A 26,902-nucleotide genomic window follows, 5' to 3' on the forward strand; every position below is an offset into this window, starting at 1 on the left:
CTAAAGAGACCCCATGGACTATGCACGATCCTTCACATTCTATGAGATCGTGTCTCTGTAATGAAGAAGGCATGATGTTAACGCTGTGCTTGTCCTACCATGAAGTGGGCTAACTAAGTTGACTGCAGATGTTGTTTCATGAGATAATGGACAGTGCACTTGATAAAGTCAACTCTCTTATCTCTATACTTTATACTCACAAGTTTGGTTAAGGTTACTGGTTATGTTATACATGTCAACCTGAGTTTTGTGTTAGAGGACATGCGATCCTCTGGTGCTCATTTATCAGTTTAGATTTAATTGTGGCCCTTAATGTAGCTATTTAAGTGAATATATTAATATCTTGCTTAATAAGCTGACATATCTTGCTATTTATAAACTTCACATTGTGCTTATTTTTCATAGCCGTCAGTTTATGGGTTTTGTAACCTGAGATCATCTCTATAATACACTGCTAGTTCCCTTGTAAAGTCCTGATGGTTGAAGTGTGGTCTGAGGATATGCCCACTTTACAGTTCTAGACATTCTAGTTAGGGTGTCATATACACATATTAAATTTACACTATAGCATATTATGGGTTGTCATAACCTCCTTTCCCTAGGTGTTGATCATATATGACCTTCTGTTCCTGGATGGTGGGCCCACATCCGGGAGTTGGAGTATTCCGGTTCTTTGGGAGGAGCTATTCAATGGTTTAAGTGATTATGTTTACACCCACCTATTTCTACCTTGTTTCAAACTCATATAGTCTGTTCAATGCCCTATCCCTCAATACCAAACACTGCTTAATTATATTGGGAACTGTTACCTGTATTTTACTTACCCTACTTGTTTACTAGATAGCACTAGGTTATCATATACCCAGGTTTAATGAATAGAGCACTATATTATCAGCATTCTACTTTTAAAATTTAGAGTTTGTATAGTTGATTATCTATAATACCTTACTCAGTTTAACTCACTCTGCAAATTGAATTTAGACAGACATGTCAAACAGCTGTAGGAGATTACTGATACTATATTAGCTGACCCAACTACAATTCCTTACATGTACAATTATTTGGCGTACCCGGAAGATAGTCAGATGTTTTATCTGCTTACCATATGCAACTCACCACCTCCTACCCCTCACCCCACATAACAAACCTCCCTTAGCAGGAGGATTAAATACGCGGTTTTTCTTGCATATACCGCACCTTATTTACTAGCAAAATCTTGTAGTTCATCAATCTATTTAGCTTCATTTCTCCTATAAGTTCTGCAAGATTGTCCAAATGTATATCTATGTCCACACAATCTTATGCTGTTACTCCTATTTACTCTACTTTTATATATATAATAACCGTTTACTTCTTGTTTATTGGGCCTTCTTTACAATTAACAGTTGCAGCATAATGAAAATGTTAAATTTGAGGTGAATGTAATGTGAGCCATGAGTGGGTTCTCCTACTCTAAATAGCCTTCTGTAAATATAATTTTTCTGTTATGGGCTGAGGCCCAAGAGAGGCCTCTTGTATTGGTAGAGAAGGCTTAGATTATCATGGGCATCTATAAACTATGTCTTTACGTTACACAATGGATTTCACCAATCTTAGATTACGTAGCTCAATATGTATTCTGTATAATATATCCTGTTATTGTTACTATTTGGAGGTAATTGTGTAATGCCTCTCTGTTTTATCTGTATGCCGAAACTTTCCCTCGATAAAAAAATATTTAAAAAAAAATTAAAAAAAATGTCATGCTCTATCTGAATCAAGAAAGAAGAAAAATTGGGTTCAGTGTCCCTTTAACTTTTGGAGAGAAAATACATAGGCTTTGGTGCCAAGCATATTCTCTGCCATTTTTGGGGACACTTTCTTGAACAAAGAAAGATTAACAATTCTTGAAGTCTATACCTGTGCACATTGTGAGTAAACCCTCCATAGGTGACCCACAAGAATCTCTGGAATATGAAACATTGATTTGCTTATTTGGGTAAAGTATATAATTTGATATTTTAAAGCAAATACATTCATTATTGCTACAGTCAAATTGCAGTTAGTAAATTTAAAAGGGCACTTTGTATTTTAGCTTGCATCTTAAAATGAATCTTTTGTTTGCCAAGCAATTTATAATTGTAGCCATATAAATATATTTTAAAATTTGCCTTATTGCTGCTAAATAATTTATTTCAGCTTAGATAAATTGGCATATAAACTGGCTGTTTACATTAAGAATATATATAACTTCTGGTGTTTTAATTATAGTTGTATAGAATAATTTGTGGGCTAAATAGCTTAAGTATATTTGTCTGGAGGTTAGTGACCCATACTGTGATATTTCATTGTGATATTTAAATGCAACTCTGATTTGGGAGATTATTATGAATAAGGTAATTTTTATGATCTTTGTATAGCATATTATAACAGCATAAATGTGTATAGTTTGATTCATAACCTGATTCCTATAAATATAATTCAATGTGTCTATAAATTTTAACTAATATAAAGAATTAGGGAATTTACATTAATTTTAATCGTTTTGTATATGCATTTTTATTGGGGGTTTATTTTAAAGAATACAGGCAGTCCTCGGGTTACAGACATCCGACTTAAGTACAACTCATACTTACATACAGAGAAAATAGAGCTTTTTCGACAATCCTTCTTTCCAGGATAATCCAAAATACTGAAAATCCAATTGTCACAAGGACAGAAAGTGATGTGAAATTTTCTGAACAGGGGCACAGATAGCAAAACAAACTTTATCCTATGCTATCCAAAACAAAAAAAAAATGTTTGGCTAGAGTTTCACCTAAAAAAAGTGCCTGTTCCAACTTACATACAAATTCAACTTAAGAACAAACCTAAAGTCCCTATCTTGTACGTAACCCGGGGACTGCCTGTAATTATTAAATATATTGTATTATATCCCAGCCATATACTGACAGACCTATAAAGAGGGTATTTATTTAAGGGGCAGGAGGGAATTGACATTTAAATAGGATATTTATTTAAGGGGCAGGAGGGATTTGACATATAAAGAGGGTATTTATTTAAGGGGCAGGAGGGATTTGACATATAAAGAGGATATTTATTTAAGGGGCAAGAGGGATTTGACATATAAAGAGGATATTTATTTAAGGGGCAGGAGGGATTTGACATATAAAGAGTATTTATTTAAGGGGCAGGAGGGATTTGACATATAAAAAGGGTATTTGATTAAGGAGCAGGAGGCATTTGACATATAAAGAGGGTATTTATTTAAGGGGCAGGAGAGATTTGAGATATAAAGAGGGTATTTATTTAAGGGGTAGGAGAGATTCGACATATAAAGAGGGTATTTATTTAAGGGGCAGGAGGGATCTGACATATAAAGAGGGTATTTGTTTAAGGAGCAGGAGGCATTTGACATATAAAGAGGGTATTTATTTAAGGGGCAGGAGAGATTTGACATATAAAGAGGGTATTTATTTAAGGGGCAGGAGGGATCAGACATATAAAGAGGGTATTTATTTAAGGGGCATGAGGGATTTGACAAATAAAGAGGGTGTTTATTTAAGGGGCAGGAGGGATCAGACATATAAAGAGGGTTTTTATTTAAGGGGAAGGAGGGATTTGACATATAAAGAGGGTATTTATTTAAGGGACAGAAAGGATTTGACATATAAAGAGGGTATTTATTTAAGGGGCAGAAGGGATTTGACATATAAAGAGGGTATTTAAGGGGCAGGAGGAATTTGACATATAAAGAGGGTATTTATTTAAGGGGCAGGAGAGATTAGACATACAAAGAGGGTGTTTATTTAAGGGGCAAGAGGGATCAGACATATAAAGAGGGATTAGACATATAAAGAGGGTGTTTATTTAAGGGGCAGGAGGGATTAGACATATAAAGAGGGTATTTATTTAAGGGGCAGGAGGGATTAGACCTATAAAGAGGTTATTTATTTAAGGGGCAGGAGGGATTAGACATGTAAAGAGGGTGTTTATTTAAGGGGCAGAAGGGATTAGACATATAAAGAGGGTGTTTATTTAAGGGGCAGGAGGGATTAGACATATAAAGAGGGTATTTATTTAAGGGGCAGGAGGGAATAGACCTATAAAGAGGGTATTTATTGAAGGGGCAGGAGGGATAAGACCTATAAAGAGGGTATTTATTTAAGGGGCAGGGGGGATTAGACATATAAAGATGGTGTTTATTTAAGGGGCAGGAGGGATTAGACATATAAAGAGGGTATTTATTTAAGGGGCAGGAGGGATTAGACATATAAAGATGGTGTTTATTTAAGGGGCAGGAGGGATCAGACCTATAAAGAGGGTATTTATTTAAGGGACATAAAGGATTAGACATATAAAGAGGGTTTTTATTTAAGGGGCAGGAGGGATCAGACATATAAAGAGGGTTTTTATTTTAGGGGCAGGAGGGATCAGACCTATAAAGAGAGCATTTATTTAAGGGGCAGGAGGGATTTGACATATAAAGATGGTGTTTATTTAAGGGGCAGGAGGCATTAGACATATAAAGAGGGTGTTTATTTAAGGGGCAGGAGGGATCAGACCTATAAAGAGGGTTTTTATTTAAGGGGCAGGAGGGATCAGACCTATAAAGAGGGTATTTATTTAAGGGGCAGAAAGGATTATGGCTATGAAAGGCTATGATTACGGCTTTATACTGAAACGCGTAAGCCCATTTTTGCTCTACTCCTACTAACCATTTTGTACAGGATACTGCTGTCCTTACTAACTTTTTAAATATTTTTTGAAAAAAGAGTTGTTTTATTTTTTAGTTGTGGTGGCATTCTCCTTTTTTGCAGAAAGGATTAGACATATAAAGAGGGTCTTTATTTAAAGGGACAGTCAAGTCCAAAAAAAACTTTCATGATTTAAATAGGGCATGCAATTTTAAACAACTTCCCAATTTACTTTTATCACCAAATTTGCTTTGTTCTCTTGGTATTCTTAGTTGAAAGCTAAAACTAGGAGATTCATATGCTAATTTCTTAGACCTTGAAGACTGCCTCTAATCTGAATACATTTTAACCACTAGAGGGCATTAGTTCACATGTTTCATATAGATAACATTGAGCTAATGCACGTAAAGTGACCTAGGACTGAGCACTGATTGGCTAGACTGCAAGTCTGTCAAAAGAACTGAAATAAGGGGGCAGTCAGCAGAAGCTTAGATACAAGATAATTACAGAGGTAAAAAGTATATTAATATAACTGTGTTGGTTGTGCAAAACTGGGGAATGGGTAATAAAGGGATTATCTTTCTTTTTAAACAACAAAAATTCTGGTGTTGACTGTCCCTTTAAGGGGCAGCAGGGATCAGACATATAAAGAGGCTATTTATTTAAGGAGCAGGAGGGATTAGACATATAAAGAGGGTGTTTATTTAAGAGGCAGGAGGGATCAGACCTATAAAGAGGGTGTTTATTTAAAGGGCAGGAGGGATCAGACATATAAAGAGGGTGTTTATTTAAGGGGCAGGAGGGATCAGACCTATAAAGAGGGTGTTTATTTAAGGGGCAGGAGGGATCAGACATATAAAGAGGGTGTTTATTTAAGGGGCAGGAGGGATCAGACCTATAAAGAGGGTGTTTATTTAAGGGGCAGGAGGGATCAGACATAAAAAGAGGGTGTTTATTTAAGGGGCAGGAGGGATCAGACATATAAAGAGGGTGTTTATTTAAGGGGCAGGAGGGATCAGACATATAAAGAGGGTGTTTATTTAAGGGGCAGGAGGGATCAGACCTATAAAGAGGGTATTTATTTAAGGGGCAGGAGGGATCAGACATATAAAGAGGGTATTTATTTAAGGAGCAGGAGGGATCAGACCTATAAAGAGGGTATTTATTTAAGGGGCAGAAAGGATTAGACATATAAAGAGGGTGTTTATTTAAGGGGCAGGAGGGATCAGACCTATAAAGAGGGTATTTATTTAAGTAGCAGGAGGGATTAGACATATAAAGAGGGTATTTATTTAAGGGGCAGGAGGGATCAGACATATAAAGAGGGTATTTATTTAAGGAGCAGGAGGGATCAGACCTATAAAGAGGGTGTTTATTTAAGGGGCAGGAGGGATCAGACATATAAAGAGGGTATTTATTTAAGGGGCAGGAGGGATAAGACATATAAAGAGGGTATTTATTTAAGGGGCAGGAGGGATCAGACATATAAAGAGGGTATTTATTTAAGGAGCAGGAGGGATCAGACCTATAAAGAGGGTGTTTATTTAAGGGGCAGGAGGGATCAGACATATAAAGAGGGTATTTATTTAAGGGGCAGAAAGGATTAGACATATAAAGAGGGTATTTATTTAAGGAGCAGGAGGGATCAGACATATAAAGAGGGTGTTTATTTAAGGGGCAGGAGGGATCAGACCTATAAAGAGGGTGTTTATTTAAGGGGCAGGAGGGATCAGACATATAAAGAGGGTGTTTATTTAAGGGGCAGGAGGGATCAGACCTATAAAGAGGGTGTTTATTTAAGGGGCAGGAGGGATCAGACATATAAAGAGGGTGTTTATTTAAGGGGCAGGAGGGATCAGACATATAAAGAGGGTGTTTATTTAAGGGGCAGGAGGGATCAGACCTATAAAGAGGGTATTTATTTAAGGGGCAGAAAGGATTAGACATATAAAGAGGGTATTTATTTAAGGAGCAGGAGGGATTAGACATATAAAGAGGGTGTTTATTTAAGGGGCAGGAGGGATCAGACATATAAAGAGGGTGTTTATTTAAGGGGCAGGAGGGATCAGACATATAAAGAGGGTGTTTATTTAAGGGGCAGGAGGGATCAGACCTATAAAGAGGGTATTTATTTAAAGGGACAGTCAAGTCCAAAAAAATCTTTAATTTTTCAAATAGGGCATGTAATTTTAAACAACTTTCCAATTTACTTTTATCAACAATTTTGCTTTGTTCTCTTGGTATTCTAGTTGAAAGCTAACCTAGGAAGGATCATATGATAATTTCTAAGCCCTTGAAGGCCGCCTCTATTTTATTTACTTTTCACAGCAGGGGAGAGCAAGCTCATGTAGGCCATACAGGGAGTGCAGAATTATTAGGCAAATTAGTATTTTGACCACATCATCCTCTTTATGCATGTTGTCTTACTCCAAGCTGTATAGGCTCGAAAGCCTACTACCAATTAAGCATATTAGGTGATGTGCATCTCTGTAATGAGAAGTAGTGTGGTCTAATGACATCAACACCCTATATCAGGTGTGCATAATTATTAGGCAACTTCCTTTCCTTTGGCAAAATGGGTCAAAAGAAGGACTTGACAGGCTCAGAAAGTCAAAAATAGTGAGATATCTTGCAGAGGGATGCAGCACTTTTAAAATTGCAAAGCTTCTGAAGCGTGATCATCGAACAATCAAGCGTTTCATTCAAAATAGTCAACAGGGTCGCAAGAAGCGTGTGGAAAAACCAAGGCGCAAAATAACTGCCCATGAACTGAGAAAAGTCAAGCGTGCAGCTGCCAAGATGCCACTTGTCACCAGTTTGGCCATATTTCAGAGCTGCAACATCACTGGAGTGCCCAAAAGCACAAGGTGTGCAATACTCAGAGACATGGCCAAGGTAAGAAAGGCTGAAAGATGACCACCACTGAACAAGACACACAAGCTGAAACGTCAAGACTGGGCCAAGAAATATCTCAAGACTAATTTTTCTAAGGTTTTATGGACTGATGAAATGAGAGTGAGTCTTGATGGGCCTGATGGATGGGCCCGTGGCTAGATTGGTAAAGGGTAGAGAGCTCCAGTCCGACTCAGACGCCAGCAAGGTGGAGGTGGAGTACTGGTTTGGGCTGGTATCATCAAAGATGAGCTTGTGGGGCCTTTTCGGGTTGAGGATGGAGTCAAGCTCAACTCCCAGTCCTACTGCCAGTTTCTGGAAGACACCTTCTTCAAGCAGTGGTACAGGAAGAAGTCTGCATCCTTCAAGAAAAACATGATTTTCATGCAGGACAATGCTCCATCACACGCGTCCAAGTACTCCACAGCGTGGCTGGCAAGAAAGGGTATAAAAGAAGAAAATCTAATGACATGGCCTCCTTGTTCACCTGATCTGAACCCCATTGAGAACCTGTGGTCCATCATCAAATGTGAGATTTACAAGGAGGGAAAACAGTACACCTCTCTGAACAGTGTCTGGGAGGCTGTGGTTGCTGCTGCACGCAATGTTGATGGTGAACAGATCAAAACACTGACAGAATCCATGGATGGCAGGCTTTTGAGTGTCCTTGCAAAGAAAGGTGGCTATATTGGTCACTTATTTGTTTTTGTTTTGTTTTTGAATGTCAGAAATGTATATTTGTGAATGTTGAGATGTTATATTGGTTTCACTGGTAAAAATAAATAATTGAAATGGGTATATATTTGTTTTTTGTTAAGTTGCCTAATAATTATGCACAGTAATAGTCACCTGCACACACAGCTATCCCCCTAAAATAGCTATAACTAAAAACAAACTAAAAACTACTTCCAAAACTATTCAGCTTTGATATTAATGAGTTTTTTGGGTTCATTGAGAACATGGTTGTTGTTCAATAATAAAATTAATCCTCAAAAATACAACTTGCCTAATAATTCTGCACTCCCTGTATAGATAGCATTGTGATCACGCCTGTGGCTAGTGGCAGACACTGCACTAATTGGCTAAAATGCAAGTCAATAGATAATAACTAAAAGTCATGTGATTAGGGGCGGTCAGAAGAGGCTTAGATACAAGTTAGTCACAGAAGTAAAAAGTGTATTAATATCACAGTGTTGGTTTTGCAAAACTCGGGAATGGGTAATAAAGGGATTATCTATTTTTTTAAACAACAAAAATTCTGGTGTTGACTGTCCCTTTAAGGGGCAGGAGGGATCAGACATATAAAGAGGGTATTTATTTAAGGGGCAGGAGGGATCAGACATATAAAGAGGGTATTTATTTAAGGGGCAGGAGGGATCAGACATATAAAGAGGGTGTTTATTTAAGGGGCAGGAGGGATCAGACCTATAAAGAGGTTATTTATTTAAGGGGCAGGAGGGATGAGACATATAAAGAGGGTATTTATTTAAGAGGCAGGAGGGATAAGACCTATAAAGAGGGTATTTATTTAAGGGGCAGGAGGGATCAGACATATAAAGAGGGTATTTATTTAAGGGGCAGGAGGGATTAGACATATAAAGAGGGTATTTATTTAAGGGGCAGGAGGGATTAGACATATAAAGATGGTGTTTATTTAAGGGGCAGGAGGGATCAGACCTATAAAGAGGGTATTTATTTAAGGGGCAGGAGGGATCAGACATATAAAGAGGGTGTTTATTTAAGGGGCAGGAGGGATCAGACCTATAAAGAGGGTATTTATTTAAGGGGCAGGAGGGATCAGACATATAAAGAGGGTATTTATTTAAGGGGCAGGAGGGATAAGACCTATAAAGAGGGTATTTATTTAAGGGGCAGGAGGGATCAGACATATAAAGAGGGTATTTATTTAAGGGGCAGGAGGGATTAGACATATAAAGATGGTGTTTATTTAAGGGGCAGGAGGGATCAGACCTATAAAGAGGGTATTTATTTAAGGGGCAGGAGGGATCAGACCTATAAAGAGGGTATTTATTTAAGGGGCAGGAGGGATAAGACCTATAAAGAGGGTATTTATTTAAGGGGCAGGAGGGATCAGACATATATAGAGGGTATTTATTTAAGGGGCAGGAGGGATTAGACATATAAGGAGGGTATTTATTTAAGGGGCAGGAGGGATTAGACATATAAAGATGGTGTTTATTTAAGGGGCAGGAGGGATCAGACCTATAAAGAGGGTATTTATTTATGGGGCAGGAGGGATTAGACATATAAAGATGGTGTTTATTTAAGGGGCAGGAGGGATCAGACCTATAAAGAGGGTATTTATTTAAGGGGCAGGAGGGATCAGACATATAAAGAGGGTATTTATTTAAGGGGCAGGAGGGATTAGACATATAAAGAGGGTATTTATTTAAGGGGCAGGAGGGATTAGACATATAAAGATGGTGTTTATTTAAGGGGCAGGAGGGATCAGACCTATAAAGAGGGTATTTATTTAAGGGGCAGGAGGGATCAGACATATAAAGAGGGTGTTTATTTAAGGGGCAGGAGGGATCAGACCTATAAAGAGGGTATTTATTTAAGGGGCAGGAGGGATCAGACATATAAAGAGGGTATTTATTTAAGGGGCAGGAGGGATAAGACCTATAAAGAGGGTATTTATTTAAGGGGCAGGAGGGATCAGACATATAAAGAGGGTATTTATTTAAGGGGCAGGAGGGATTAGACATATAAAGATGGTGTTTATTTAAGGGGCAGGAGGGATCAGACCTATAAAGAGGGTATTTATTTAAGGGGCAGGAGGGATCAGACCTATAAAGAGGGTATTTATTTAAGGGGCAGGAGGGATAAGACCTATAAAGAGGGTATTTATTTAAGGGGCAGGAGGGATCAGACATATATAGAGGGTATTTATTTAAGGGGCAGGAGGGATTAGACATATAAGGAGGGTATTTATTTAAGGGGCAGGAGGGATTAGACATATAAAGATGGTGTTTATTTAAGGGGCAGGAGGGATCAGACCTATAAAGAGGGTATTTATTTATGGGGCAGGAGGGATTAGACATATAAAGATGGTGTTTATTTAAGGGGCAGGAGGGATCAGACCTATAAAGAGGGTATTTATTTAAGGGGGCAGGAGGGATCAGACCTATAAAGAGGGTATTTATTTAAGGGGCAGGAGGGATAAGACCTATAAAGAGGGTATTTATTTAAGGGGCAGGAGGGATCAGACATATATAGAGGGTGTTTATTTAAGGGGCAGGAGGGATCAGACCTATAAAGAGGGTGTTTATTTAAGGGGCAGGAGGGATCAGACATATAAAGAGGGTGTTTATTTAAGGGGCAGGAGTGATCAGACCTATAAAGAGAGCATTTATTTAAGGGGCAGGAGGGATCATCAGACATATAAAGAGGGTATTTATTTAAGGGGCAGGAGGGATCAGACCTATAAAGAGGGTATTTATTTAAGGGGCAGGAGGGATCAGACATTTAAAGAGGGTATTTATTTAAGGGGCAGGAGGGATCAGACCTATAAAGAGGGTATTTATTTAAGGGGCAGGAGGGATAAGACATATAAAGAGGGTATTTATTTAAGGGGCAGGAGGGATCAGACATATAAAGAGGGTATTTATTTAAGGGGCAGGAGGGATCAGACATATAAAAAGGGCATTTAATTAAGGGGCAGTGGATTATGAATTTGTGAGAATTGTATAAACTACTTAATTCACCTGGCACGGTCACTTCGTTCTGACACTGTGCGCGCCGTGCGGAGTGCGGACTAATAAAGTTGTTACAATAAAAAAAAAAGTGACAAAACTAAAGTGACGCATGGCGGGAAATTAGTAACAGACTACACTTCCCGCCATATTTTTTTTTAGAGGGTCCGTGTCTCGGCTGAATTACTGCCATGCCCGGCCTGCTGGAGAGCTGCTCCCTTCACCTGGGCACCTCGGACCTGTACCAGGCGCTGGGGGTGCGCAAGGAAGCGTCTGAGGCCGAGGTCCGCCGTGGGTACCATAAGGCGTCCCTCAAAGTGCACCCGGACCGAGTGCCAGAGCCCGACAAGGAGGCAGCTACTGCCAAGTTCCAGGTCTGATGCCCCCCAGACCCGTCCCCTCGGTGTTTCTTAAACTGTCTGGGGGTTCTCTAAAATAATAATTAATAATAAACCATCAGTGTGTTTGTGGGTACTGTATGCACTGGGGAGTTACCTACAGGTACCCGTGAAGTTAGTGAGTGCATCAGTGATTAGCAATGGATATGGGAGTTGAATTTACACATTTTTGCTAATTTTTCTCTCACTTGTGTTATATTGATATATATAAAAAACTAAGTGTCCTGGACATTTTTCCAGGCGAAAAAAACGTTTAAGAAGCTCTGCTGTAGTGTAAGTCCAGCACCCTGACCCCTGCTTGCACCAACCTTCCCTCTGCAGCCGGACCCCGGGCCGTGCCATCTGCCCCTTCTGTGCTCTGCAGCCTGCCCCCTCCCCCGGGCCGTGCCATCTGCCCCTTCTGTGGTCTGCAGCCTGCCCCCCCCCCCCGGCCGTGCCATCTGCCCCTTCTGTGGTCTGCAGCCTGCCCCCCCCCCCCCCGGCCGTGCCATCTGCCCCTTCTGTGGTCTGCAGCCTGCCCCCCCCCCCCCCCCCCCCCCCCGGCCGTGCCATCTGCCCCTTCTGTGGTCTGCAGCCTGCCCCCCCCCCCCCCCCCCCTCCCCGGGCCGTGCCATCTGCCCCTTCTGTGCTCTGCAGCCTGCCCCCCTCCCCCGGGCCGTGCCATCTGCCCCCTTCTGTGGTCTGCAGCCTGCCCCCCCCCCCCCCCGGCCGTGCCATCTGCCCCTTCTGTGGTCTGCAGCCTGCCCCCCCCCCCCCCCCCCGGCCCGTGCCATCTGCCCCTTCTGTGGGTCTGCAGCCTGCCCCCCCCCCCCCCCCCGGCCGTGCCATCTGCCCCTTCTGTGCTCTGCAGCCTGCCCCCCCCCCCCCGGCCGTGCCATCTGCCCCTTCTGTGCTCTGCAGCCTGACCCCCGGGCCGTTCCCACCTGCCCCTTCTGTGGTCTGCAGCCTGCCCCCCCGGGCCGTGCCCACCTGCCCCTTCTGTGGTCTGCAGCCTGCCCCCCCCCCCGGGCCGTGCCCACCTGCCCCTTCTGTGCTCTGCAGCCTGACCCCCGGGCCGTTCCCACCTGCCCCTTCTGTGCTCTGCAGCCTGACCCCCGGGCCGTTCCCACCTGCCCCTTCTGTGCTCTGCAGCCTGACCCCCGGGCCGTTCCCACCTGCCCCTTCTGTGCTCTGCAGCCTGACCCCTCCGGCCGTGTGCCCACCTGCCCCTTCTGTGCTCTGCAGCCTGACCCCCCGGCCGTGCCCACCTGCCCCTTCTGTGCTCTGCAGCCTGGCCCCCCGGCCGTGCCCACCTGCCCCTTCTGTGCTCTGCAGCCTGACCCCCGGGCCGTGCCCACCTGACCCTTCTGTGCTCTGCAGCCTGACCCCCGGGCCGTGCCCACCTGACCCTTCTGTGCTCTGCAGCCTGACCCCCGGGCCGTGCCCACCTGACCCTTCTGTGCTCTGCAGCCTGACCCCCGGGTCGTGCCCACCTGACCCTTCTGTGCTCTGCAGCCTGACCCCCGGGCCGTGCCCACCTGACCCTTCTGTGCTCTGCAGCCTGACCCCGGTGCCCTTCTCAGGGCCTATAATAACTTCCCTCGCCCACCGGGCAAGTAAATCGCAAAACATACCAGCCCGCAAGAAACTTTAGTTGCCCGTGCATATCGGCATGTAGTGTGTGTATATATCTTATTTAAAAAGGTAATATAAATAGTGTTATTGTAATCTCACATGCATTGCAGACAGAGATCCCAGTTTGAATGCTTTAGAGGCTGCTTACTACTTGGGACTTGAGCATTAATAAAAAGGCTTTAACTTTAAAAAATATTTTTCTATCACCAGGTAGAAAAAAACAGGGATATTGTCTTTGTAGTACTGTATGCACAGTCTTGACTTATTGTCCCCTAAGGGAAAAAAAGATATAATTGAGCTTTTTTTTTTTTTACTTCAGCATAGGTGGGGTTACAATGAACTAAGTATATTTCATTCTGCCACCCTTCAACCTATAGCGCTTTGACATAAAGAGCATTTTGAAAACACTTTTTTTCTCCCCGGCTGCCTTTCAACTACTAGCGCGACTGTCAGTGCCGCTCTAGCAGATTTGACTGGGTGCATGGAGATGGTATGTTCTCTACGAATTGGTAAAGTCAGTTTATGGAGTATCAATAGCGTCCAGAAAAATTGTGTCCTGCTCTATATTGTTATGGTAGGCAGCTTGCTCGTGTACATTGTGCTGAAGTACTGCAGAGGACCCTGGAGTACGTCGGCATAATGTACGTGAGCAAGCTGCCTACCATAACTATATAGTCACTTTAACCCATACTTCATTCATACACACACAGAAACACTCGCCCCTCTAGCAGGATGTCTTCCCGCGCAGACAACCTTAGGGGTGGAAAGTAGCAACTGACAAGGAAGAGACCAAGAGCCATGGAGATAAGAGGAGGTATTTGAATGCATTTAACAGAAAGAACGTCCCCTTTCTTCCCTCCATTCCCGTTTGTGTGCATATGTGAAAGGCAATTTGACATTTTTTATTATTGCTTCTTATAGCCCACTTAAAATGTCAGGTTGCCGCTTGGGCTGGTAACTTAAAAATTTTACTTGCCCACAAGAAATTTAGGTCGCCATTGGTGACCGGACCGGTCTATTCATATGCCCTGCCTTCTGTTCAATGCAGCCTGACCCCAGGCCGTGCCTACCTGCCCTTCTGTTCTCTGCAGCCTGACCCCGGGCCGTGCCTACCTGCCCTTCTGTTCTCTGCAGCCTGACCCCGGGCCGTGCCTACCTGCCCTTCTGTTCTCTGCAGCCTGACCCCGGGCCGTGCCTACCTGCCCTTCTGTTCTCTGCAGCCTGACCCCATATATAATGACACACACAGTCTAATTCCAATTAGGGACTGCACTCACTAGATTTGGATCAAAACTTAATTTATTATGACCATAATAATAATGACCATAATAAATTAGTTTTGATCCAAATCCAGAGTGCAATCCCTAATTGGAATTAGACTGTGAATGTAATTGACCTCACACCCTGGTTGATGACCCTACTTTGCATTGTGAGTGCAGATACACATGGAGTATATATATATATTTTACTATTTTAATGCACAAAAACATTAAAGGTTCTAAAATACACTGTTTAAGCCCCTTAAAGGGACATGAAATCCACATGTTTTCTTTCATAATTTAGAAAGAGCATGCAATTTTAAACAACTTTGTAATTTACTTCTATTATCTAATTTGCTTCATTCTCTTGATATCCTTTGCTGAAAAGCATATCTAGATAGGCTCAGTAGCTGCTGATTGGTTGCTGCACATAGAGGCCTTGTGTGATTGGCTCACCCATGTGTATTGCTATTTCTTCAACAAAGTATATCTAAAGAATAAAGCAAATTAGATTATAGAAGTAAATTGGAATGTTGTTTAAAATTGTATTCTTTGTGAATCATGAAAGAAAAAAATTGGGTTTAATGTCCCTTTAACTGCCAGAAATGTGTGCACATCTGCTACATACTGCACAACATGCAGCCCTTTCAAAGCAGTCAAGGGGTTAAACAGTTTGTTTTATCAGACAGAAAAGTGAAATCAGAAACTACCATATTGCAAATGCTATATTTACTCCCAATGTCAGCCTTCCATTAGCCTAAAAAAACATATTTACAGAAAAGTCTGTACCCCAGCAACAACAAAAAAACATAAAATCATCTGCTTCTAAGAGTACGGGCCGTGCCTACCTGCCCTTCTATTCTCTGCAGCCTGACCCCGTGCCTACCTGCCCTTCTATTCATTGCAGCCTGACCCCGGGCCGTGCCTACCTGCCCTTCTATTCTCTGCAGCCTGACCCCGGGCCGTGCCTACCTGCCCTTCTATTCATTGCACGCCTGACCCCGGGCCGTGCCTACCTGCCCTTCTATCATTGCAGCTGACCCCGGGCCGTGCTACCTGCCCTTCTATTCATTGCAGCCTGACCCCGGGCCGTGCCTACCTGCCCTTCTATTCATTGCAGCCTGACCCCGGGCCGTGCCTACCTGCCCTTCTATTCATTGCAGCCTGACCCCGGGCCGTGCCTACCTGCCCTTCTATTCATTGCAGCCTGACCCCGGGCCGTGCCTACCTGCCCTTCTATTCATTGCAGCCTGACCCCGGGCCGTGCCTACCTGCCCTTCTATTCATTGCAGCCTGACCCCGGGCCGTGCCTACCTGCCCTTCTATTCATTGCAGCCTGACCCCGGGCCGTGCCTACCTGCCCTTCTATTCATTGCAGCCTGACCCCGGGCCGTGCCTACCTGCCCTTCTATTCATTGCAGCCTGACCCCGGGCCGTGCCTACCTGCCCTTCTATTCATTGCAGCCTGACCCCGGGCCGTGCCTACCTGCCCTTCTATTCATTGCAGCCTGACCCCGGGCCGTGCCTACCTGCCCTTCTATTCATTGCAGCCTGACCCCGGGCCGTGCCTACCTGCCCTTCTATTCATTGCAGCCTGACCCCGGGCCGTGCCTACCTGCCCTTCTATTCATTGCAGCCTGACCCCGGGCCGTGCCTACCTGCCCTTCTATTCATTGCAGCCTGACCCCGGGCCGTGCCTACCTGCCCTTCCTATTCATTGCAGCCTGACCCCGGGCCGTGCCTACCTGCCCTTCTATTCATTTGCAGCCTGACCCCGGGCCGTGCCTACCTGCCTTTTTATTCATTGCAGCCTGACCCCGGGCCGTGCCTACCTGCCTTTTAATTTCATTGCAGCCTGACCCCGGGCCGTGCCTACCTGCCTTTTTATTCTCTCCAGCCTGACCCCGGGCCGTGCCTACCTCCCCTTTTATTCTCTCCAGCCTGACCCCGGGCCGTGCCTACCTCCCCTTTTATTCTCTCCAGCCTGACCCCGGGCCGTGCCTACCTCCCCCTTTTATTCTCTCCAGCCTGACCCCGGGCCGTGCCTACCTCCCCTTTTATTCTCTCCAGCCTGACCCCGGGCCGTGCCTACCTCCCCTTCTATTCTCTGCAGCCTGACCCCGGGCCGTGCCTACCTCCCCTTTTATTCTCTCCAGCCTGACCCCGGGCCGTGCCTACCTCCCCTTTTATTCTCTCCAGCCTGACCCCGGGCCGTGCCTACCTCCCCTTTTATTCTCTCCAGCCTGACCCCGGGCCGTGCCTACCTCCCCTTTTATTCTCTCCAGCCTGACCCCGGGCCGTGCCTACCTGCCCTTCTATTCATTGCAGCCTGACCCCGGGCCGTGCCTACCTGCCCTTCTATTCATTGCAGCCTGACCCCGGGCCGTGCCTACCTGCCCTTCTATTCATTGCAGCCTGACCCCGGGCCGTGCCTACCTGCCCTTCTATTCATTGCAGCCTGACCCCGGGCCGTGCCTACCTGCCCTTCTATTCATTGCAGCCTGACCCCGGGCCGTGCCTACCTGCCCTTCTATTCATTGCAGCCTGACCCCGGGCCGTGCCTACCTGCCCTTCTAGTCATTGCAGCCTGACCCCGGGCCGTGCCTACCTGCCTTTTTATTCATTGCAGCCTGACCCCGGGCCGTGCCTACCTGCCTTTTTATTCATTGCAGCCTGACCCCGGGCCGTGCCTACCTGCCTTTTTATTCTCTCCAGCCTTACCCCGGGCCGTGCCTACCTCCCCTTTTATTCTCTCCAGCCTGACCCCGGGCCGTGCCTACCTCCCCTTTTATTCTCTCCAGCCTGACCCCGGGCCGTGCCTACCTCCCCTTTTATTCTCTCCAGCCTGACCCCGGGCCGTGCCTACCTCCCCTTTATTCTCTCCAGCCTGACCCCGGGCCGTGCCTACCTCCCCTTCTATTCTCTGCAGCCTGACTACGCCACCCGCCACACACATTTTCTCAGCAGGCCCTGAGCCCCTATTGTGCCACTCATAGGCTAACATGCTCAGCCTGATACTGACTGCATGGGTTCTAACGATAAGTATATCCCTTACGCATACCTTTCAGACTCTCACAGGTAAGGCTTATCTCTAGTGTGGATATTTAATTTCTTATTTTTATAACTTTTAGGTTCTTGGGAAAGTGTACGCCGTTCTCAGTGACAAGGAGCAACGTACTTTGTATGATGAGCAAGGAATTGTTGATGACGAATCGGAATCGGTCAGCAAAGATCGTAATTGGGAAGAGTATTGGCGACTGCTCTTCAAAAAGGTAAAATAACTAGTAATTCAGTCTAACAGCTCATTTATAATTTTGTATTTTTATTTTAATGGAAATGTATATTTATAGGAATTTACAGCCACCACGGAAATAAGATTAATTTATTTGTGATAAGGCCTTATCTATAAACTTATTACGTATTAAAACCTGTTTACAACACTAAATATGACTGGTGTCTTGTTATATTTCTGTTTAGCTAACTGTAGAAGATATCAAGGCATTTGAGGAAAAGTATAAGGAGTCAGAAGAAGAGAAAGCTGATGTCATACAGGCGTATATGGACTTTGAAGGAGACATGGATAGCATTATGGAGTCTGTGCTTTGCGTCACACATGAAGATGAGCCAAGGATACGAGAGATTATTAATCAAGCCATAAAATCGAAAGAGGTTCCCTCTTATAATACTTTTGTTAAGGAGTCAAAAAAGAAACGTGAACAACGTGGTAAAAGGGTGAGATTGTTTTTGTCCATCCACCAACTGCAAGCTCTTAAAGCATCTGTTGTGAAGACTTTTCTTAATCACTTTACCTCCGCTCATGTAGTTAGATTCCTGCAGATCAATGAAACCGTTGACCATTATTATTATGAATGTATGGGATCATTTCTAATGTTCAGAGTAGGAAAGTGTTAAAAGTATAAGGCTAGTCTTAGTTTTAAGAGAATGTTTTTGTGTTTGATTTTGTATGTGCAGGTAACTGTTAGGATTCCTGCGCACACACCCAAGCTTTGGCTTTTACCGTAACTCTTGTGTGGAACAAATGTAGTTTAGTCAGCAGTGTGTACTGTTTTTATGTAGTGCTTTAGCTTATGTTACATTTTGTTTCAGGCACATGAAGAAGCCAAAGAAGCTGAAGAAATGAAAAAAGAATTTGGCCTTGGTGAGGGAGAAGATGATCTGAAGGCCCTGATTCAAGTAAGCTTGCTTATAACTGTTCAGACTCACAGAATTGAACGTAAATATCACAGATTAGCATTGAAATGCTTCCTGTTTACTACTCACAAGCAGTAGCGCAAAGGCCTGGTAACCGCACAGGGTTACCTGGCAATAGATCCTTTGGTAACGGTAGTCCTTTTCTTACAGCTGCATGAACTCATGCCCCATCCGACTAAACACCTCAGATAATTTGCTTTTTAACCTCTTACGGACATATGACGGAATTTTTCCGTCATAAAACAATTGAGCAAACAGAAAGCTGTGTCCTTAAAGGGTTAATAGTTTTACAGTATCTTTTTGTACACTACCATTATTTACTTCTGCTGTGCTTACATCTCTGTACTGTATGTAGTCACTTTCAGATGCAAATGTTTACATGGAACTAAGTGTCAGATGTGTCAGAACAGCAAAAGGTTTGGTGTAATAATAATTTGAGAGAGCCCTTTGACATTGTCCTCACTATCTATCACTGTATTTAAATTGTCACTAAAATGGTTTATTCTTTCTATATTCAGAGGCGACAGAAGGATCGTGAAAAAGAAATGGACAGTTTCTTAGCTAACATGGAAGCAAAATACTGTAACAATCCTAAAAAAGGAGGGAAAAAAGCTGCTGCTCCAAAGCGAGGGAAGAAGTGAACTTTTGATGCCTCACTACTGAATAGACCATTTTTTTGAACTTGCAGATTAGTTTTTCTCTTAAGCAGTGAGGGTTTTTTGACTGAACATTTTCTCCTCTGTATCTCAACAGAAACACACCCATTATAGAGGAAATATTTTACAGTTATTTTCACATTGTTTGTGAAGCTGGTGAACCGCAATCCATAGAAGTACTGTTTAGCTTGAGATAAAGCGGCTGGAACTTATTACAGCCCCTGAGATTACCCGCTCTGATGCTTGTTCCACTCCATAATGTCTGTTGCTGTGCAGTTTGCAGTTGATTGAGCAGAGTAAACACAAACATCAGTGTAGACTGTTAAGAGCCATTGTCATCACTGTGATCTACAGATGGGGCATCTACACCCCCTAGAATATTTGGTGGGACCCTAACAATCTGTACATTGGTATCTGGTATTTATTAGGTATTTCTGTTCCACTTTTGTGGTTATGGTGTGTTTATTCTCAATATTTGGAGATGTGATTGTAAAGAATTTTAATTAATTTCTCATGCTCTTTGTAACGCTCTTCCCAGTTAACCTGTTGCCCAAGATTACTAGTCTTGTTTACTTAATTTTCCAGAAATTAAACACGAGGAGCAAGATCTGTGACTAGATAACCACTGCATTTGGTAGAATATTAAACAAGTTTCATGCAGTCACTGTTTTCTGAAATGTTAAAATCAGATTGCAAAATATTCTCTCTGTATATAACTGCTTATTTTTTGGCTGAACATATACCACCTGTAGATATAGGTGATATAACATCCTTCAAAACACACCATAATTTCATTGCAATTGTTTGAATTTCGGATGAGATTGTTTTAGTAACTGACTGAATACAAGTTTCTCGTATTTCATGAATGGTTTAATCCAGGCCCTAGCTTTCTTCTGTAAATATCCCTGTTCATTGTGCCAAAGACCGTGTGTTGCTATAACTGTTTACCTGGCAGACAAGGGAAGAGCGCGAGATGTATGCACAGTGTATAGGTAACACGAGGGAAGAGCGCGAGATGTACGCACAGTGTATAGGTAACACGAGGGAAGAGCGCGAGATGTACGCACAGTGTATAGGTAACACGAGGGAAGAGCGCGAGACGTACGCACAGGTGTATAGGTAACACGAGGGAAGAGCGCGAGACGTACGCACAGTGTATAGGTAACACGAGGGAAGAGTGCGAGATGTAAGCACAGTGTATAGGTAACACGAGGGAAGTGTGACATTTGCAGCATGTTAACGAGGACACTTGAATTTAAACCCTATACGCTAACTGCAGTGAAAGGGGAGAACAGGGTTTTCTTGTACAAACTTTCAAATATGGGATAAACTAGAATTTTACCTACTGGTCCATTTGTGTTTTGATTTCTTTTTTAAGACATGAGTCCACGGATCATCTTAATTACTAATGGGATATTCACCTCCTGGCCAGCAAGAGGAGGCAAAGAGCACCACAGCAGAGCTGTTAAATAGCTCCTCCCTTCCACCCCAGTCATTCTCTTTGCCTTACGTTTAGTGATAGGAAGAGGTAAAGTGAAAGGATTTTCGTCAGTCTTTTTCTTTGTGGTGTTCTCCGGAAAACGTAAGGGACAGAAGACTATGGCTACTTTCTTTCTTTTGACTGGAGAGTATCATAACTTTTGCATATGAGGACTGCTGGACAGCAGCCTCCAGAGAGAGTTACGGCTGTTGCTTCCTCATGGCATTCACGAATGAAGCTTCTGTGGAACAGATTTGCAAGTCTGCAACTTGGTCCTCTCCTCACGCTTTTTCAAAGTTCTTCAAATTTGATACTTTTATTTCGGCTGAGGCCGCTTTTGGGAGAAAGGTTCTTCGAGCAGTGGTGCCTTCCGTTTAGGTTACCTGTCTTGTCCCTCCTGTATCATCTGTACTCTAGCTTGGGTATTGAATCCCATTAGTAATTAAGATGATCCGTGGACTCATCGTGTCTTAAAAAAGAAAATTTATGCTTACCTGATAAATTTATTTATTTTTGACACAATGATTCCACGGCCTGCCCTGTTCTTTTAGACAGGATGGTGGGTTATTGTAAACTTCAGACACCTTTGCTTTTCCTTTCTCTTCGGAACTTTGGTCGAATGACTGGAGTGGGAGGAAAGGGAGGAGCTATTTAACAGCTCTGCTGTGGTGCTCTTTGCCTCTTCCTGCTGAAAAGGAGGTGAATATCCCATTAGTAATTAAGATGACCCGTGGACTTATCGTGTCAAAAAAGAAATACATTTATCAGGTACGCATAAATTTACTTTTTAAACACAGCTCTGTTATATACTAACTTGACATCAACAATGCTTGGGGTTTAAGAGGTGATGAACCGGGTGTTTCACTTTAATTAAACCATATACATGCTGGGGTGGCATTCAACTTCAGTGAAAGTGCTGTTGGTTCTTATACAAAATATGATGTGGATTATAATCCATTTGTAAAGGTAATTAATGGTAACAACATTTGCTTTTGTTAGTTACATCTGGATTATAATGTAGCCTTATATGGATTCTGGAATATAGTGCATTGTGACCCCCCCGGACTGTTACCTCATTGATTCATATGACAATACATAACTATACCAATACAGCCCACAGACAGTCTATCTCTATTATAACAAATGACAACAATACTGTACAGTTTTTTATTCTTTGTTCTTGTACAAAAAATACAATATTTACATTAAACTTTACAAAACCTTAAGATAAGTAAAATCTTAAAAACAAATCGGATATAGCATAGTCGTATGCTGAATGGCTTACTATTTGGGTGTTATAATTGTATATGTATCTCTGGCTTGTAGAAGGTTTCTAAAAAGACCAGTAAGGCAGAATTTAAGTGCCATAATGTGCTATACAGCATGTTATTTCAGCAAATCTCACCAGTTCCAATGGCAATGCTATAGTTATTAAGCAGGGGGACCCCCTGTGCTCCCCACCCCTGGTGAGGAGATTCATTCCCATATCTTATAGGGAGTAGCAAAGCGGTACCAGCTTATGATTTTACAGAAGTAGAGTCAGCCTTTTGGAAACTGTGGCCTATTCAAACTGTTTCTCACAATATACACACCTCAACATTTCTGATGTGCAGAGTTGGGCTAAGATTGTGCTCTTATCTTTTCTATAAAGATCATAAGATAAGCATAATGTTCCGTACGTTAATAACTATAAAATGTATCTTCATTAACAAGGAACAGGGAAAACAAAAAATACTTAGGCTCACACACAAATTTAGGGTGTGCAGAAAAGCCCTCCATACAAAAAGTGAGCTGGGAACCACCCAGCTGAGAGGAGTGTACTTGGATCCCTATAGAAATGGCCAGTTCTCTTCTAGCTAATGTTATTCATGTATTAGTGGTACCCACAGTGTATATTGTACTTTTATTTGTAAGCATGGGCGATTGCTGACATGCACTCCCAGTATCTTCCAGTTTGTGATGCAGGAAATTCTGTTGTGTTTGTATAAAACAGAAACACCTAATAAATCCTGTGTTAGGACTCCCATATAGAACAACTTTTTCTTACTTCAGTAGGTTATAGAATTAGGTCTCATCTAAATGTTGCATTGTTTTTGCGTGTTACCCAGAGTGAGACTTAAAAGCATGTGTGTGCTGGAGGCATCAGGCTATCCCCTCAAATCCGTGTGCAAGACGTAGCTGCTTCATATGCTGGCACCAGTTACTAAGAACAGACAAGTGATTCCAGGAGGTAGATCTAAAGCAATGCAGATTGAGATTTACACATTGTCCTGGTTGGAGCTTGGGCTAAGGAAATGCTCTGGAAAGTCACATATTTAAAGATGTTTTGTAAATGATCTGTTGAATTTATCAGATTGCAGCATCACAAAGTAAGGTAAGTATGATATGGCTTTAAACCAGACTACAGTCCTTGTTTGCTTCTTGTCAGAGATCCTCCACGAGGTTTCATTAATAAGTGCAGAGGGGCACCTAGAGCAAAACATGCAGAGAGGAAGAGGTTAATGGCAGAATAACTTCAAACTGCTACACTTCTCCTAAAAAACAAATATAAGTCTAATATCAGAAGGAATTCACCAATACTAGAGCAGTCTGAATTGGAAGGACTAACAAAAGACTATTCTATGGAATGATTATCCACTAATGACATAGAATAGTCTTGTTTTAAATTAAAGGGACAAACACTCTTGAGTTAATAATATGATAAATCATACCTATAGATAAAACTCTGCAATATACTTTTGTTCTATATTTTGTCCCCCTTTCCTGTTATTCCATTCTGAAATTGTGAGGTTTTCAGTTCCTGTTTGGTATATAACTGTTCTGCACTTCTATTTTACACAGCCATTGGCTGCACACTCTAGTAGAGAAGGTAACCTAAGTTACAACATGGCAGCTCCCATTGTTTTATAGACACTAAAACTTTACACTTATTTTGTCTATTTAAACAGCTAAAGAAACTTTAAAAAAAGAAATGTATGCTTACCTGATAAATAAAATGTATTTCTTGACATGGTGAGTCCACGGATCATCATCAATTACTGTTGGGAATACCACTCCTGGCCAGCAGGAGGAAGCAAAGAGCACCACAGCAAAGCTGTTAAGTATCACTTCCCACAAACCCCAGTCATTCGACCAAAGGAAAAGAAGAGAGAGGAAATAACACAAGGTGCCCGAGGTCTAAAAACTGTCTGAAAAACAGGGAGGGCCGTGGACTCACCGTGTCGAGAAATAAATACATTTATCAGGTAAACATAAATGTTGTTTTCTTTCTAAGGACACAAATGCACGGATCATCAATTACTGTTGGGAATTTATACCCATGCTAGAGGACACCAGATAAGGGAGGGACAGGACAAGACAGGTAACCTAACAGAAGTCACCACCGCTTGAAGAACCTTTCTCCCAAAAGAAGACTCATCCAAGGCAAAAAGAATCAACTGAAAATTTGGACCGGATATGCAGAGAAGAACAAGAAACAGCCCTTGCAAATCCAATCCCCATAAGCCTCATTTCGAAATCCCAAAAAGAGACCGCTAGTGGAAAGACCTGAAATTTTCTCTGGAGGACTGCTTACCAGCAGTCTCATGGACAAAAACAAACCTACTTCTCTTACCAGAGAAATAAAAAACAGCAGAAGCTTCCTGATCCTACGTTTCCCAGAAAAAACAAACAGGCAGAGGACTGGCGAAAATCCTGTGTCCGCCTGAAAAAATATTAAAATCATGCACAACCTCAAAGTTATGCAACAAACGTTCTCCAGAAAAGAACTACGTCAAAGAAAAGTAACAATTTCTTGATAAAATCTTTTTGTCCGAAAACACCTTAGGAAAGAACCTAATGTAGTGTGAAAATCTGCGTCATCGGCATGAAAAAGAAGATAAGGCGAATCACACTGCAAAGCAGAGAGTTCTAACACCCCTCTCGAGCAGATGAGATAGTCCAAGATAAAGATTTAACAGCTATGAAATGCAATGGCTCAAACAGAGCTTGCAGCAAAGCTTTAAGACAAAGTTAAGGCTCCCAGGAGGAGCAACAGACTAAACATAGGCCTGATTCGGAACTAAGACCTGACCAAAAGATTACACATCTGGCACATCCGCCAGACACTTAAGCAAGAATCTGTTCAGAGAACTGACTGACAAAAACCTTTCTCCAGACGTTCCTGAAGAAAAGAACAATGCTAAATCCCTACTCCAAAAGAAGCCTATGGATTCACATAAAAAAAAAGAAATTTAGCCATATCCCTATGGTAAATGTTTCTCGTAACATGCTTGCAAGCCTGAATCAAGGTCACAATGACCGACTCAGAAACCCCCCCCCCCCCCCCCCGCTTAGACAGTAATAAGCATTCAATCACCAAGCGGTTAACTTCAGCGAAACGAAAAATCGATGACAGGACCCTGATCAGAAGGTCCTCCCTCAGAAGCAGACTCCAAGGTGGAAGAAAAGACTCTCCACTAGATTTGCATACTAGATCTTGTGAGACCCCGCAGGGACTACTAGAATAACAGACACTCTCCTAATGAAGGATAGGAATGAGGGGAAACCAACCTGAATCCCAAGGAACCGCCAGAGTATTCCCTCCGGAAGGAGTTCTCACCTCCTGAAGAAGTCCGCTTGCTTGGAAAATCCGCTTCCCAGTAGTCTACTCCTGGAATGTGGGATGCAAATAGAGAATAATAGTGAACTTCCGCCCACTGATCAATCCAAGTCACCTCCTTCATGGCTAAGAAACTCAGAGTTCCTCCCTGGTGATTGATGAAAAACCAATGAGGAGACATTGTCCGCCTGGAACCCTGCTAAGGACACCTGAGGCCAAGCCATCAGAGTATTGTAAATTGCTCCCAACTTCTAGAAGTGAAAGAGAGCAGACACTTTCAAGTCCATAACTTAAATAAGACCCAGACTGAATCCCAACCCAGTAGAATGGCTACCATGTTTCACAACACCAGAATGTCTCACGAAGCACACGTGCTGAGACAGCTACTCCTGAGAAACAAATACACGATACTCTTGTCGAACTGATCTAGATCTTCCTGAGACAGATCCGAATATTCTCCAATCTATGGAAAACGGCAAAGGGAAAGATGTCCAAGATAATCCTCAAATCCATTCCCCTTATACCTTGAGTCACTGAAAGTGAAGGCAAAAACTGCAGCTTTACCCAACTCCCAACCCTCTGGTTGACAAAAGGCTAAAACTATTTACGGACCATAAGAGCTCGCCATTGGCTGGAAAGTAGACTGAAGTGAAATGAAAGGAATAAACCTAGATTATCTGACCACTGTTAGAATCTTCCCTATGAAAAATAATCTAACAAGGTCCCTAGAAAGATCACCCTTGTAGATAGGGACAAAAGAACTCTTCTCCAAATTAATTTCCATCCATGGAAGAAGATTGGGACAAATCTCTAAAAAGAGAGAGAGCTCGAAGAAGGATGGACATCTGAAAGAAGAGCATCCTTGCAATACCTCAAGACCTAAACATCTTTCTCGGGATGGCAAGATTAAAAAAACTTGAGCAGATCCCAATAATGGGAACAAGAAACACACATCCTTCATGTCTATGGTTCGTTCTGACAAGTCCTTTTGAACCAAAGGAGAATGTATACTTTGAAGGACAAAACTGAGGAACTTGAGGAAAATACCTTAGATTCCGTTCCCGGACTGGGACTATCACTCATAGAGAGGAAGTTCCTGAACTCATTATACCTGGATTGCAGATACTCAGAATGAGAAATCTTCCCTAGGATGAAACCTTAGATAGGATTCCAAGAAAAACGACTAATTCCTTTAGTCTTATTCTCCTTCCGAGTGAAAGAAAAAACCTCTTTTCACCTGCAAGGTCAGGAGACCATTATGTCAGCCAAGTCCAAACAAGGACTCATCATTGAAAGGAAATGCCAGAAGCGTGGAATTGGAGGAAAAATAAAAAGAAACCTGCAACAGCAGAACAATAAAGCCTAAGCTGAACTGCTAAGCCACAGGTAGGCTTCTCGT

At 42.7% G+C, this 26,902-nt stretch overlaps 2 protein-coding genes across 3 annotated transcripts in view; one reads left to right on the forward strand and one right to left on the reverse strand.

Annotated features, from left to right (window-relative positions):
- Positions 1-11,390: 11,390 nt before the first annotated feature.
- DNAJC9 (DnaJ heat shock protein family (Hsp40) member C9) lies at positions 11,391-20,083 on the forward strand. The gene is made up of 5 exons (XM_053691893.1): positions 11,391-11,658; positions 17,687-17,827; positions 18,033-18,287; positions 18,663-18,749; positions 19,286-20,083. The coding sequence occupies exons 1-5, from the start codon at positions 11,476-11,478 to the stop codon at positions 19,406-19,408; spliced, it is 789 nt and encodes a 262-aa protein (XP_053547868.1). The 5' UTR covers positions 11,391-11,475; the 3' UTR covers positions 19,409-20,083.
- Positions 20,084-23,200: 3,117 nt separating this feature from the next.
- FAM149B1 (family with sequence similarity 149 member B1) overlaps positions 23,201-26,902 on the reverse strand; it is an 88,230-nt gene continuing 84,528 nt past the window's right edge. For both annotated transcript variants that reach the window (XM_053691898.1, XM_053691897.1), the window contains one exon: positions 23,201-23,372. In XM_053691898.1, the coding sequence (XP_053547873.1) occupies positions 23,305-23,372 (68 nt within the window). In that variant the 3' untranslated portion in view covers positions 23,201-23,304. The remainder of the gene's footprint in view (positions 23,373-26,902) is intronic.

This window comes from Bombina bombina, chromosome 9, assembly GCF_027579735.1.
Source record: "Bombina bombina isolate aBomBom1 chromosome 9, aBomBom1.pri, whole genome shotgun sequence".
In the NCBI taxonomy this organism is placed as follows: domain Eukaryota; kingdom Metazoa; phylum Chordata; class Amphibia; order Anura; family Bombinatoridae; genus Bombina; species Bombina bombina.